The sequence below is a fragment of the Leuresthes tenuis genome, unplaced genomic scaffold (genome assembly GCF_036924035.1).
Source record: "Leuresthes tenuis unplaced genomic scaffold, fLeuTen1.0.hap1 SCAF_18, whole genome shotgun sequence".
NCBI lineage: Eukaryota > Metazoa > Chordata > Actinopteri > Atheriniformes > Atherinopsidae > Leuresthes > Leuresthes tenuis.
Genome location: NW_027325372.1, coordinates 21009740 through 21024955, shown reverse-complemented (window position 1 = coordinate 21024955; position 15216 = coordinate 21009740). Strand labels below are relative to the sequence as shown.

Genomic DNA, 15216 nt, shown 5'->3' with positions numbered 1-15216 from the left:
ATTTCATTGTGCTCGCGGCTGCTGAGGTCAAGATGCCTTCAGCGGAAGACGAGCGAACCTGTGGCTGTATCTGTCCCCATGGGAGTGTGGCTGCTGCTGATATAATAGTCTGTCTGAGTGTAGGGCCACGATCTGACCTGTCAGCATCAGAGCCTCATGTCTTCAGTTTGCACAGCGTGCAGCAGGCCCTATGGATTTTCACATTTTATTATGCTCATGCTAGGCGCTAGAATTACACACTCGCTAAAGGTCACAGCGCTGCACAGAGAAGATACTGAGACAAACACAGACAGAGGGCGGGGGACAGAGGGAGGAAGATGAAAAAGTGGCATTAATTATCCATCAGCACCCCTCTTGTTTGGTTTAATCTCTGCTTCAATAGCTCCCCTTACTCCATCTTTCTTCTCCTTTTCCTAATCCTCCATTGGCTAAAAAAAAAAACAACCTAACCCTGCAAACACTTTCCTCCCATGTTGTCTCATCCTCTCGCATATGGTGGAATCAGCATAAGTTGGACTCTCTTTGATGAAAAACTGCGCGGGCACTCGGCTCCTGGTCTCATCAAACCTGGCCCCTCCCACACAAACACATGGTGCGCTGCAGTCGGGGAGCGAGCGAGAACACCTCCCGTGCTGTGAATGCAAGGACAGATGCGGAGCCGACCTGAGCCGTATGCCAGCGAGCACAAGGCTTTCTTAGAGTTCAAAGTACTCACGGCACTCAACCAAATGCCTGACCCCCTTCTCATCCGTCAAAAAAGAAACATTTCAAGTTGAAAAAAGCTGCCGTTTCTTAGCCACTAAGTAAAACAAACAAAGAAAAAGAAAAAGATAAAGAGAGACATAAGGCTGTAATAGCTGCCCACACTTTCCTGTGTGTGAACACCTCACCTTACTCTATTACTGTGCTCTTACACAAAGTGCTGGCGTGAACAGTGGGAGGTGGGTGGTTAAAGGACTGTTTTGGCTCTCTTTTCGTATTGAAAGTGGGCACAGAAAAGGGTCCAAATTGAGTACTTACAGCGCAGTCTTCAGCGGATGTTGCTTTTGTCTTCGCCTCAGCAGGACAAATGTCAGTTACGTCCCAATTCACAGTGTGCATAGTTGTTATCGCATGCAAATGTCAAGTATAATTTAGCATTTAAATGCAACGTCTGCTACATCTACAGAGCAGAGCAGCTACAAGAGGGAACTGGTTAATAAATGCGTGCTGGCAACACGGTGAATAATTTTTTTTTTTTGTTACTCACTGTGAAGATGAGCCTCCCTGTGTAAATATTTCATAAGGAGCTGCTGCGAAAAGGCTTTCCATAAGTGAGAAGCCTTCTCCGAGCTTTGAAACATATTCTACACATGATGCTTCTCTGTGATATTAGCTGGCTCATATCTAAGTGCAAAGAATGCACGTGCATTCATTCCCACATGGAACATATGCATCTTTGATCATTCTTGCCTCCGATGAAATATTAATCATTAGCTGCATCATTACAAGAGGACATTTTGAACAGAGTTCACTGCTGCTTTCGCAGCTGATTGGAAATAAGGGACAGTGTTTCAGGGGGTGAAAAAAAGAAGAAGAAAACGAGCTCTGAATACTTGTTGTGAAGGAACAGGATGATTAATGTGTCTGTTTTGAGCCAGACTCAGCAAAGGGAGTTTTTTTTTCTTTCCTTTTCTTTTTTTCAGTTATGGGCATAGGTCTAGCATTACCTGATAGCCTTTGAATAGGTCCGGAGTAGCAGAGAATCGATCCGTATTTGTTTGCTGAGGAGCCAAAAGAAAATGGATGCTCGCTGGCTGCTTGCAGTCTTCAGTCACGTGAAATAGCACTTTTTTTACTCCTGAACGGAGGACATTTTTTTTCTCATCTGTGGGATGTGGATGGATGCGTCATTTATGAGGTCAGCCTCCTCTCAGACCGAATTCTTGGTGATCTTGTTCTTTTGCTTCTTCGTAACATTTTCGCCCCTGAAACCAAACCCAAGAACAGATCTTTCATCCAAGAATTTAATTATTTGCGTTGTTTTGATCCCATTTCGACAATAGTATGTTGGTATGTGTATTATTTTGAATATTCTCTGTTTGATTCTTTATTATTTATTTGATTCTATTCTTAAAGAAGCTGCTTTAAATGACTTTTTCCCCCTTTGACTGTAAATGATTATGTATAAATGTATATGCCTTATTCCTCATCCACGACCTGATTAAACCTAGTGGAGAGGGTAGTACTGCATTGCCAGGGGACGAAACCATCAAATTTTGGTGTAGATTTGGATATTATTTCTAAAAGAATCAAATAAACAAAAGAACACATTGGCCTTGGAAGAGGACTGTGCTCTGTGGGCTCTTCTAGTCCATTAGTTGTGGTCACACTGGTTTTTATTTCATAAACTAAGAGGACATCGTACAAAAGGGCTATAGTTACTCATGCATAGGGGATCAAAAGACATACAGATGAACAAATATGCTGATATTCATCCATATAATGTCAAATATTTCATAGTTCCCAGTTCTCAAACCTAAAGAAGTTGCCCTTTTTTTTGGTTTTATGAAACAGTAAAGGTCACCTGGCTCAAGCAGAAAATTGGATGGCAATCATCATGGAAATTACAATGTTGCCTTTTTGATAAGATCAAATAAATCATTAGATGACTGAATGTATATCAAAACAAATATGAAAGAGTAAATCCATTGCAATTCCCTGAAGTCGGTTTTAATCTTCAGAGAATTATTTTATTCCTAACGTAGTTGTTTTACCAAAGTTCTGGTGAAGTAACTACGAATGACATCAGCGATTTAACCAAACAGCTCCTGTCCCTGAACTAAGCCTTTTAAGCCTTTGCCTCCGTACTTATGTGATGTACTTCCACCCTTTTCTACTCGTTGTTTTACACGTTAGCCATTTTTGATAAAAGATGGAAGATTTGTGTAATATCAGGTTCTGTAACGTGTGTGCATGTGTACAAATTTACCTGAAAACTCATGTATATGTGTGCTTTCTTTGAGTTATCAGGATTTGCTCTGAATACTCTCTCTGCAGCAGAGGGGAGCTCTACACTGAGGACCAGCCCTCGTTCTTATTTTTATCTACTCCATTAATGTCTTTTCTTTCACTAACTCTCTGTGTCTTCATTAATCCTTCCTCTTATCACCTTCCTCTCCTTCTGCCTCTGTGTCTATTTTTTCTCACTGACTTAAATTTTCCAGCTTGATGGGTTGATTTGTATTGATCAGCAACAAGGGGAGGGAGGGAAATCAAGGGTTGGCAGGAAAATTCCTCTTAAAGGTGCAATTTGTACAAAATAGAGAAGTAGAGGAGGTCACTGTTATTTCTTTTAAATCGCCCTGAGTTACTGAAGCCCATTTCAAAATACTGTGTTATAATAGTTTGTTACTACCTGGCACTGTCTTACCTGTCATCAAGAGTACTAAGTTTGAAAAAGGCAGGGGAACTGATGTACAACCCAAGCTAGCAGCTGGTCAAGCTAGCAGTTAGCTTCAACAGCTAAATTATGCCATGAAAACAACTATGTGATATAAAAGTTAACCAGTATAAATATCCACAATACAGCAGTCCCTCAAACCACTCTAAGTTTATGAGGTTTTAATATTTTTAGACATTATTAAAATTGTATGTCCCCATTTTGAGCAGCTGCTAGCTTGGCTCGTCCAACAGCTACCCTTCGTGCCTCTCCAAACTGGGCCACAGTTGTCTACGGCAGGTGAGACTTTGACTACTCATAAGTACTTCATTTTCAAAGAAAAAAAAAGAAAAAAGGAATAATCTCTTAAAGTATTTGTTGTAGGCCCTAAGCAAATATTTTTTTATCAGCCCCCTCCTCCCACCATCCTGTTGTATACTAATGAAAACAGTATAATTGAAAATAATCTGTGCCTGACAAAAGCCCACTGAACATAATTTAACAATTAGGAAACAAGATGTTTCTGTTCAATTTGATGGGGAATAAAACAGCAAATAAAACAATTTGGGTTAACGAATAAATATTAGTTTAGTTTAAAGAAAACAGGTCATCATTTAGCAAACCAATTTCAACAGCAGATGTTTTCCATAAAAAAAACCCTGACATTAGAAAAGAAAACACAGTAGCTGCCAGACCCCTGTGGGTGGTGCTGTGTCTGTACCTGAGCTGCTGGTAATGTGTTGGGAACTGCCTCTGTGCCTCTCCCACTGACAAGTTTCAGCCTCAACCATGTTTAACCTGGAAATCTTGAAAAGAAATCCATCATGCCAAGTAGACCTGAGATCCATTTTTATCTTAATGATCCACCATAGCATAACTAGAATAAAAATACTAGCCTAAACAATGTAAATAATCCAAATAGTACTAATACTGCTACTAACATTCATATAGAAAAATCTATCTATGATTTGCTTTGTTCTTTATATGCACAATCCAAAGAAAGCTATCAACATTCAGCTACTCAGCATCAAATAGACCAATGTTTCAAAATCCGAATTTAAATGTTCTCCTCTCTGTCTCCGGTGTATCCACTGTACACATTTATATGGACTTTTCTTTGTGTCGTCTCCTCAAAAGTTGTGACTGTTCACAATAAAGAGGAGATGCCCCAGGTCACCATCACCACGAAATATCCCCATTCAAATTCTTACGTAGAAGCTATCGTTGCAGTCTGACTGTATTGTAGGGTTAGACTTTATGATTTATGAATAAATGAAAGATGGGGAGGCTTAAAAAGAGAACAATTAACCTGCAAGATAATTTAAATAGAGGGGGCTTCTAAAGTGCTGTACAGGCAACTACTGTGCAGTGTGTTGGTGAAAGGATTAAAGGGAAAGCCACATGATTATGCAACATGCTTAAGTAGTGGCTATCTGCATTCTCTGTCTGATGAAGTGAATTCTGAATGAGGCTTCTTTCAGGACGCTGGTCAGCTCGTCATTATTCATCGTCTGTTTATAGAATTAGTTACATCTCCTAAAATGTTTCATTGTTTCATTCATTGTTGTGTCACAATTTTAGTTTAGATATAGAAGGTAAGTTCGGAGAGCACTGGCTCTATGTGAATGAATTGGATTATTTTGAAATTAATTCATTGGATTTCATTGGATTATGATTACAATTAACTATATTATTGAAGTGCCTTGAGATGACATTGGTTGTAATTTGGTGCTATATGAATAAAACTAAATTGACTTGAACTGTTCGTGAATATTGTTCGCCCAGCTGGGCAGAGCTCAGCAACACGTCATTGCAGCTTTGTGAAATTATAAAAGTTGTGCCTTCGCATTCTGTTAATAATTTGAGCTCATTTTTATAACAGTTTCCAAACCAACAATGTTAGTAATTGCTCCTTTAAAGGACCATAATAATAATAACCCAGTAAATGTAACTTTGAGAGCTTCATGCAGATGTCAATTATGGTCAATTTCGGAGACAAACTAGTGTGTTATCACTGGTTCGTCTACTGTTCCCCTGCCTCGCGGTTTAGCTAACAGCGAGAGGAGTTGGAGGAAACCAAATCACTGTGGTAATCAAGGTAAAGATAACGCTTGCATTTATTAAGTGACCGCACCCAACTCTACTTTATGGTTAGTAGAAATATTCACCGTTAGTCTGCTGTGTTTAATGGTAAGTTTTCTGAAGGCCAAAGGAAACACAGGTCAGAGAAAACGTTTCAGGAAGTTTTTTTAGCTGCAGGATAATCTAATGAGTTATTGGAGAGATCCGAGTGACGAAAGGGTCTGACAGCGGACTGAAGGCAAGCAGACAGGACGGGCTGAGGGCAGGCAGAGGCTGGGTGGGAACGGAGGAAGACATGGGAACAGGGAATGCGATTAGTGGGCAGACTAGACAGGAAAAAACTTTGAGCTTGACATTCTCGGTGCCCAGAAAACAGCATTTAGTGTTACCCGACTGGCAGGAAACAATGATATAGAGAGGACTGGAGAAAAAGCTGGGGATAATAAGCTGCTTCACGATGAGTCGATGGATGAGAGCTGTGCAAGGAGACAGCCAAGGACCACACAAACTGTACACATGCACACACATGCACACACGTGAAGGATAACGGTGGCGACAAAAAAAGTCCTGCAGCCTGTCCCAGTCATGGCACCTAATCAGCTTTGAAAGGGCCAATATTTTATGTGATTGTCACTATTTGGCCCAAAAAACCGAAATGAAAACGCTTTGGCTCATCACGAACGCACTGCTTCAGTCAGAAATGTCCTTCTCCTGTTGGTACCTTCTGGCACGCTGCACAAATGATTTGCATTCATGCATTAATATGCCCTTTGGAGCTCTTATTATGAAGAATTCGGAAGCAGCGCCGGAATCTGGGTGTGATGAAAGCTTGAACAGCTTCAGCCGCACTGAAGGGCAAAGTTAATAAGCAAAGATTACGCCAACTTAATATGAGGAGGAGGAGGCAGATGCTGAAGCAGATGTTAACAATAATCAGCTCGATAATGAACAAAAACTAAATGTATTTGGTTTAATTGGTAAATTAATTGTGTTTTAATGTCTTATCCGACTTAGTCTTTTATAAGGTGTATAGGCCTCCCTGTCTGACTAAAGAATGTAGAATTTGCTCAAGCTGTGGGCACAAGTGCTCATCCTGAGCATTAGCTGGCATGCATCCAGGACTTCATTTTGGTAATCCAGTTGGCAATAGAATTTTTGGCTTAACAGTGGAGGTAGAGAGCGTGACGACAGATGATATTATAAGAGTACCAGGGATTGTCGAGGACAAGGGGAAAAAGACCAAACGCTGAGCCCTGAAAGGACAGCAGAATTGTCCACAAATCTTTCATGCGATCAATCTGAGTGAGACAAGACAGCCTGTAAAGGACCATCACTTTTCTCCAGTGTGACGGGGAGAGGCAGCGGGTCACCGAGAAGCTCCAAGAGGACAAAAGCAAAACACCGGGCAGAAATTACAGGAAGAGAAAACATAGGGAGAAAAAGAAAGGGAATACAGTTGGAGGATATGAGCTGCCCTTCCTCTCAGGTGGCCCCTCAGATTGCTGCTCTTTGAGAAGTAACAATGGGAGAACGCTGAAAACACTCAAAGAAAAAAGAAAATATCAATGGTGCCTGTCAGTTTTGTCGACCTGTCACTTTATTCACATGGCTGTGCACTTTACTTTAGTGTTCCAAACCACTCAGAGCCCCCTCCTTTCGAAGCCTACTTCCTCCCGAGTCTCCTTGCTTTTTCTCTGCCTCTCTCTCCATCCCTCTTCCTCCCTAATGATGGAGCTGCTGGCAGCCGAAATGAAAAGTGGCATTTTCTAGTCTTATGAGCACATTAAAGAGTCGAGGGAGAGACTGGCTTTCTAAAGCATTAAATTGGACTTTAGCCTTATCTATTCTCCAACTCTCAGGCGTTCTCTTTTTCACACCCCTACTGCCTTTTCCCCACTTCTCTTTCTCCATTTCAATCTCCTCTCCATCTCTTTCTTTTTCCAGTTTATTGCAGCTTAAACTGAGCAGGTGCCCTGTGACAGTCCCTTTATGAAAAATCTGATATTGGCCAGCCACTTTCTGTCCACAGTTAGTCAACATGCTTTTTGTGTGATTCCATTACACAGGGCCACCCAGAGAAATCCTTCCATCCTGGTGTGGGCGGATTTTGCTCAACATTTGTTAAACTTCCAGTGAAACCTGCTTCAATCCTTCTTAAGGAGTGTTTTACACAAGTCGAGGAATTACTTTCCGTGGCCACAGCTGGGCTTTAAAGCTCTCCTGAGCAATAAAAGGGCCCAATGAAAAAAATCAAATGACAACATTTGTGCACAATATAACCTACAGATAGTTTAAATGTAAAATTCACGATCGGCCTTAAAAGTCTTTCATCTTGAAAAAAAATCATAATCCATAAAGAGATTACTTCAGTAATCACCATAACTGTATGCAGAGATGGACAGAGTACACAACTAAACTACTTGGGTAAAAGTACAGATACTCCTTCTCAAATATTACTCCAATACAAGTAAAAGTAGCCTAGTCAAAATATTACTTAAGTAAAGGACTAAAGTGTTTGCTTAAAAAATGACTTAAGTAAAAGTATTTAAAAAAGTGTCCCAGGAAATACAGGACAGGAAGATAGCTTTATTTTTCATGTTTATAGCTCCAACAATTAAAGGCAAGAAGTCTCAGATCACAGACTCAGCTGCATCCATCAACAAATTCAATTTCTACATATTGTAGTTACATTTGAACAGCTCATGAAGTATATTTACCAATACCTAAACATTTCTCATTTCAACAATTTCATATTGTAATTTACTTGTTTCTGGAAAAATCATCTCATCACTACATTATGTACTTTAGCAACCCTGTCTCAGGCATTTTCTTAGATGATAAAAATGAAACTGCAGTTTTATACCATTTTGCTTTGGTAGCACCCTCTTGTCATGTGCTTTTTTCACACCTTAGCTCTGTTTGAGTCTCGCTGTCCTTACATCATCCAACTCCTTACTTTGTCTTTCTCTCATCGCTCCTCTTTGCAAGAATCATCAATCCAGCGGCTGATGACCTGCTTAGCAGCTCTGGAACAGTAACAGATGTTCATGGAGTTTTTTTTTGCTTGTGTGTGTGTAACTACTTACGATGGGGTTGAACAACAACTAACAAGCAGAGGAAACTCAGACGGGAGAGATGGATTAATGCTGTATGTGGCAGGATGAAGGGTTGAAGAACGAGGAAACAGTTCAGAGGGATTGGGAATGAGGTTTATGGTTTTGGGGGCCATACTGGGATTAAAACCAATGTGATTGTGAAGGACACAAGCATGTGGACGATGCTGTTATTCTCAGACTGTCCATAGATCAGCTGGTCTGAGAAAAAAGAAAAAAAAAAGGGTTTGGGGTGAAAGTGGTGAATTAATTGAAGAGGTCATCCTGTTCTAATTAGACTTGTGTGATTTGAGCTTGTAGACTACCGACAGTCCACCTGTCAGTTTACACTTTGTTACTTTGGGCTTTGTTAAATCTGTTATGTGATGGAGGGAGAGGTGAGGTGAGGATCATGTGAGCGATGGAGGCAACTAGTTGCAGTTCAAAGGCTTACGGGCTGGGGATATAATGGCTGTTGCTGCTATTTTATGTTTGTATGCTCATTTAAAATCATAAGATAAAAATATAATCCATGTTCGGTTTCTACATAGGCATTAGACTTGTGTGAAATGTTTGCTACTGGACTTATTTTTACAAAGTGCTGTGATTGTTGAAAACGGCAAATTTCTTTCATTTCACGGTAAGAATCACTAAAACGTCACTAAAACCAGCTGTGGCTAAGTTAAACTGATTTTCCACCAACAGTGAATGCATTGGTTCTTAGCTGGACATAGAAAATCCACAAAAATGAGTATACCTGAAGTCCTTTTCAAAAATACTCTGAACATGTTGGTGTCACGTGTGAAAAATCTTCCTTTAGGCTTTTTCGTAACATGTTTGTTTCGGTCTTACTATGTCTGAGCTGTTTTCACACATGAACACTGGAGATTTGGCTGGTAACGCTTGGGAAGGAGGGGTTGCAGCTGTCTTCAGCACATAGGAGCACACACACATTGGCAAAAAATGCTCCGGAATATTTGTAAAACAAAAAAAAAAAACTTTGTGCATTGTTTAACCCTCCTCTGAAATAGGACTGTGTTGAAATCCCTGCGAGAAATCCGGACTGAATGTTTCTGATATTTTTTGATACTCCAGAGCATCTTTAGAACATTTTAGGGTTTGAGCTTCTGCCGAAACTTCTGCTTTCTGTAAACTTGGCTGATTATTTCCAGCTGCTCCCATCCACCTGTTACGTATGAATGCAATGCAGCGTGTTTGTTAGCTTTGCATGAATTTTTGTGGCAAAGCATCACTCAATTTTGAGAAAATTCTTTCTGCCACTTTCACAGGCATCTCTGGATGAAGAGTGAGGAAGATTAACAAAAGAGGGACTTGTGTTTTGATATTCAAATGCCATGACTTTAATCAACTGATGAAGCCATTAATCTTATGTGTCTGATATCTGAAAATGGCTTTCTTTAGAATGGGGGGGAAACAATTGAAGTCCATATTAGTTTATATCTATTAGCAGGTGCTTTTATCCAAAATATGTGAAGACAATGTGGAGTTTAGAATCTTACCAAAGGAACCTTCAGCAGTTGGACTGGGGAAACTGGGAAACAAATGACTAATCTTAGGATTGACGGAAGACCATTCGACCGAGTTGTACGGCGCTAAATGTTTGTTGTTATGGCGACTCATGCACTAAACAGCATTGCCAAGGGAAGAATGGAACCAGTTTAGGAGCCAGAAGCCTTCTGGTTAGATTTTTAGTGGTGTAATGTGATCTCAACCCAGCTCATGGCAGAACAGCTGCAACATTAGTGTTAAAATTGAGCCTCAAAGCGTATGTAAACCTGTCCCGTGTTTATCATCAGGAAAACATTAGCTGCTGAAATGAAAGAATCATTGTCTGTGCAATTAAACCTCATCCTCTCGAACACCCACAGTCCACCTACCTGTATACTCTGAAACACACACACAGATTGACATTCTGACTTTGTTTAGTGTTCATGCTCTCAAATAGCTGTGTGGGAAGTGATCGTTAATTCACGCGGCTGATAAATAAGTGTGTGTGGCGAAGAGTTTTGTGTTTTCCACAATAATCATCTCCAGTGCAGAGGTCTGTTCAGTCAATTCTCAGCCTGCGCAGTGAAATCACAAATGGCCGGTTTGTTGGGAGCGCTTCCTGATTTTCACATTCAAGACTCAACACTGGACACGCTCAGCCGGTCCCTGATGAGAAATTAATCTGAGTCGTTGTTTATGCTACGATTGTGTATAAAGAGACAGGCTGACAGTCCCGTTAACGTGTTAAAAACAGAAAAAGGGTGTTGATTGCTAAATCTTGTGTTCAGTGAAGCTCAAATTCACAAGTCCGGCAACTAGGGATGACATCACAGCGTGGGGGGTTTTTGTGGGAACTAGTTTTGCATGTCAAGTCATCTGATAGTAGATGCTGAAGTAAGCGTTTTGTTACTGTTGACATGTTGCTGTATCATCCTGAGCATTTTGTTGCGACAAATCAAAGAGAGAAGGAGAGAAAAAGGAAATCCCTGACGCGCTCTGCCTCTTTTTGCGCGCCTGTCGCACACATTTGCAGCTCACTCAGCCAGCCAGACTGCAGAGAAGGTGGCTTTTATGCTGTGAAAGTTCTCACATTGTTTTGAAAAGTTGGTTGAAAAGGATGAGAGCAATCGCAGTGAAATGCTGCGTTGCTCGTCTGTCAGCAGCACAGAACTCGATTTGGTAGTGCAACCTTCAGGCTGAGTGCAGCCCGCCGGTGCTACAGCCCCAAACCAGCAGCGGCAAGCTGTCAACTCAGCGAAAGCTCTGATGGAAAATAATGAACATTTTGCTGGTTATGTGAGGGAGGGAGATGCTACCAACAACCATAAAGTCACCATCTTGTCGTAAGGGCATTGATAATCCCCGCTATCTTGTTAAACCGCATACTTGGTTTTATGTTTATTTGTATCCATAGTCATTAACAAAGTACTGTTAAGGAGATATTACTGAAGTGCACAATGAGCTGGAAAGAGGTTTTTCTATTTGATAACCCAGAGGTACTCTTAACAAGTGATTTTCAAGTGTCAACTAAAGAGGAAAGTGTTGCAGTTTCAAACATGGCCCTATGATGACAGTGTTGTCCCAGTGTTACACCTAAACCCAGATAAAAGGATGTTTGTCTGCTAGGATCATAATGTAACTGCAGCCGGCTTTGTTTCGAACAGCATTTCATGGGATCTCTGCTGGTATTCGATTAGAACAGCTCTGCAAATGAAGTGGGAGCTAATAAATTAGCTTCGGAGCCATGCATGAATGTGTTATTTCAAAAGCAGAGCATGAAAGCATGAGCATGAAAAGAACATGGCCAAATGACAAAGGACATTGTCACACAATCTATGCCCCATTAGTGAACTCAAGAGGAGTAAGGACGGATGAGAGAATCTTGTATGCTCAGCTGCCTCAATCCTGCCTATAAAAGCTTGCAAATCCCTCTGAGCCTTTAGAAAGCAGAAACGGCTCACAAATTTGCAGTCTCCAATCGAACGTTGGCCTTCAGCTTCTTTTAGAATGACTTCAGAAGCTGTTTTAGAAGTCCTCATTTACTAATAATAGTAGTGATAATAATAACTTGAATTTGTATGGCGCCTTTCAAGGAACCCAAGGCCACTTTACAAGTGAATGAACAGCTAAACAGCTAACTGCTGAAAGGCCACAGTGAAAAAGTGAGTCTTGTTCCAGGATCAGAGACGCTTTAGCTGGGATACGCACGTGGAAATGCTGCAGCATCAATCCATCTGTGTTTTAACTGCTTTGCACAAGAACCACAAGCCTGTAATAGCAAGCGAGTGTAAGAAGGAAGTATGTTCGTCTTTAAGGACACGTACATAGTTAGGAATTACAAAAAAGGGTATTGTACCAATAAACAATTGTAAAATTGGTTTTCTTATTTGTTTGATTTCGTCTAAACTTTTTCTAATGGATGGATGGATAGATAGATGGCCGAAAACTCCAGGGGCAACGATTGGGTCATGGATAGTTTCTGTCTTATCAACTGATTCAATTCAGTCATATAGTGTATATAGTGTCAAATTACAACTAAAGCCCCCCCCCAAAGCACAAGAGAATATATAAAAGTTTAATATCACTCCAGTTAGATAGTGAACTGAAAAACCAGTTATAATCCAGTTCACTCCAGTTCACTATAACTGTATTAATTTAACAACACCTAATGAAAAGTAGCTCAGCGAAGGAAACCTCAAATAACAGATAGCGCTGAGTCTCCAGTTCAGTTCAGTCCTTCGTCCTGTGCAGGCCGGCGAGTGAAGTGTGGCGTGACGGATAACAGCCACAAAGTCAAATTAACACATGGCATAAACGCCGATGCTAAACTAACATTCAAACCTGTTTTTGGATCCAGCAGCTCGCACTACGCACACAGGCACAGTTTGAATATGAGCAGCTTTTGAATGCCAGTTGGCGAATGACCCAGTCGCTCTATAAGCCTCTCCGTGTACAACTCTCACCAATCCCTAAAGAGAAAGGAAGAATTCATAACTGATGTCCACAGTTCTCCTTGCAGTAGCCTGGAAATTGGCTACAGGCAGTGCTGTCAGTGCACCAGCATTTATTCTTAATGCCTTGGGATGAGCGATTTAATATGAGTCTAATTTTATTAGCCGAGCGTAGAGGCGGGCGGACGTGTGGGTTTTGTTTTTCTGGTCACGAAGCTCTCGTCGCCAGGGAGCGTTAAACACCTGAAACACCCACAGTGGGCACCTCTTACGCCTCGCTCGTAATCTTTTCTCACGTTCACACTCGACACAAACGGGGCCTACTTGTTTTTTCACCTGCTTGCACACTTTTATGCAAATCTGTGGATGTAATTAGCCTGAGGAGGGACCGGAGGTCGGAGAGCCACATTGGAGGTGTTCTGGAACCACTGTAATTGAAATGACCATACACAACAGCACACACACACACACACACACACACGCACGGAAGCAAAGACTTTGATGGCCTTTTTCACTAATTAGCTGCCCTGCTGTTTGAGTGCAAGTTAAGAACTTTTAAGTTTGAGGTTTCTGAACCAAGTAATCCCTTGAAAGGATCGTCTCAAGTTACAATACACTATTCATTCCATGAGTCTGATTTTAAATACAACAGTAGCACAGTTTTAATGAGTGAATTATAATAGTTACAAAACCATCAAAAACCACACCTGAATCTTTTTTTGGGGTTCAGCTGTATGTCTTTAAACTTTGCATTTGTGTGTTTATTATCATGAAGGATATTGCAATAAATGAATCATCTCCTGACGAATATAAATGGCTTCAATACATGATAGATAATAGGCAAGTTAATAGGGGTTCAAAAGCAAAGTGTTCTGTCTCACTGTAAATGTTTCGTTGCCTAATCGAATCACTAAAATCGCATTTTGTCCGGCAGGTTGTGCAGAGATGCAGATTAAAAGATGGGAACACACAACTGCTCACACCACACAGCTGAGTTAACGCACAGCTGGACAGATAAACCTCATCCAAATGTGATCAGTGGGCTTGAGCTTGACCTCACTGGGGAGTGTTTGGGATTATGTTTTGTGCCCGTAATACGGCACTTCAGGACTAGCTGACTTGCATAATATCTTGTGTCATGCGGATTGGGACAGAGTCCTATGAAAAGGCTCGTGTTGGTTTTATTCAGATGTGCAGATAGTCACTGTGTCTGTTTGTCAGTCTTTTATGGAATAGCTTTAAACAACATTTTCTCTGATCTTTCTCTAGTCCTGTTTTTGTTGTTGGAGAAGATGCTGTGAAAATATAATGATCTCTTGTTTAAAGTGCCGTCCTTTCTTATCCGTCTGTCTGTTTTATATGTTGCTGAATAGGTCTGGTTACCAGCAGCATTTCGGCTCTCGTTGTTCATCCTCCTCTCTTCTTAGTTGTTTTTGACCTTCTGTGTCCTTTTCTCTGACTGACAGGTGTGAAAAGCGGCCTGGCTCGTGCTCTAGACACCGTCATTGTCAAGGAAACCGTAAAACCTATCCCGTTGCCATGGGGAAACAGAACAGCAAACTGCGGCCAGAGATGCTGCAGGACCTCCGGGAGAATACGGAGTTCTCGGACCATGAACTGCAGGAGTGGTACAAGGTACACCCTGCGCACACTGGATACCACAGCGAAATATTGTAAACAATCTTGGGGGTTCTGACCAAGTACTGATTTTTAGCAAATGTCTCCATATTATTCTGGACTAAACTTATATTTAAAAAATTAAATGCATGATTTAACCGATTTTACGCAAACACACAAATACTTGTATTATTACAGCAACCACTGCTCCTACGACTATGAATAATAACTGAGTAATGACATAACAGTTCTCTTTTTTTCAGCAATATTGCACACACACATTATGAGTGAGATAATGGCTGCGTTTCCCAGAATCGCTCTTAGAAGTGCTAACTTAGACCGCTCCTAGCACTAAGAGCTTCTTAGGAGTGCTAACTTAGACCACTTCTAGAACTAAGAGCTTCTTAGGAGTGCTAACTTAGACTGCTCCTAGCGCTAAGAGCTTCTTAGGAGTGCTAACGTAGACCGCTCCTAGCGCTAAGAGCTTCTTAGGAGTGCTAACTTAGACTGCTCCTAGCGCTAAGAGCTTCTTAGGAGTGCTAAC

General features: G+C 41.0%; 1 protein-coding gene across 1 annotated transcript in view; it reads left to right on the top strand.

The window, feature by feature from the left end:
• The window catches only part of LOC140274765 (hippocalcin-like protein 1), a 38166-nt gene that overhangs the window by 14232 nt on the left and 8718 nt on the right, over nucleotides 1-15216 (top strand). The window contains exon 2 of the mRNA XM_072370123.1: nucleotides 14522-14690. Coding sequence (XP_072226224.1) covers nucleotides 14595-14690 — 96 coding nt within the window. The 5' untranslated portion in view covers nucleotides 14522-14594. The remainder of the gene's footprint in view (nucleotides 1-14521; nucleotides 14691-15216) is intronic.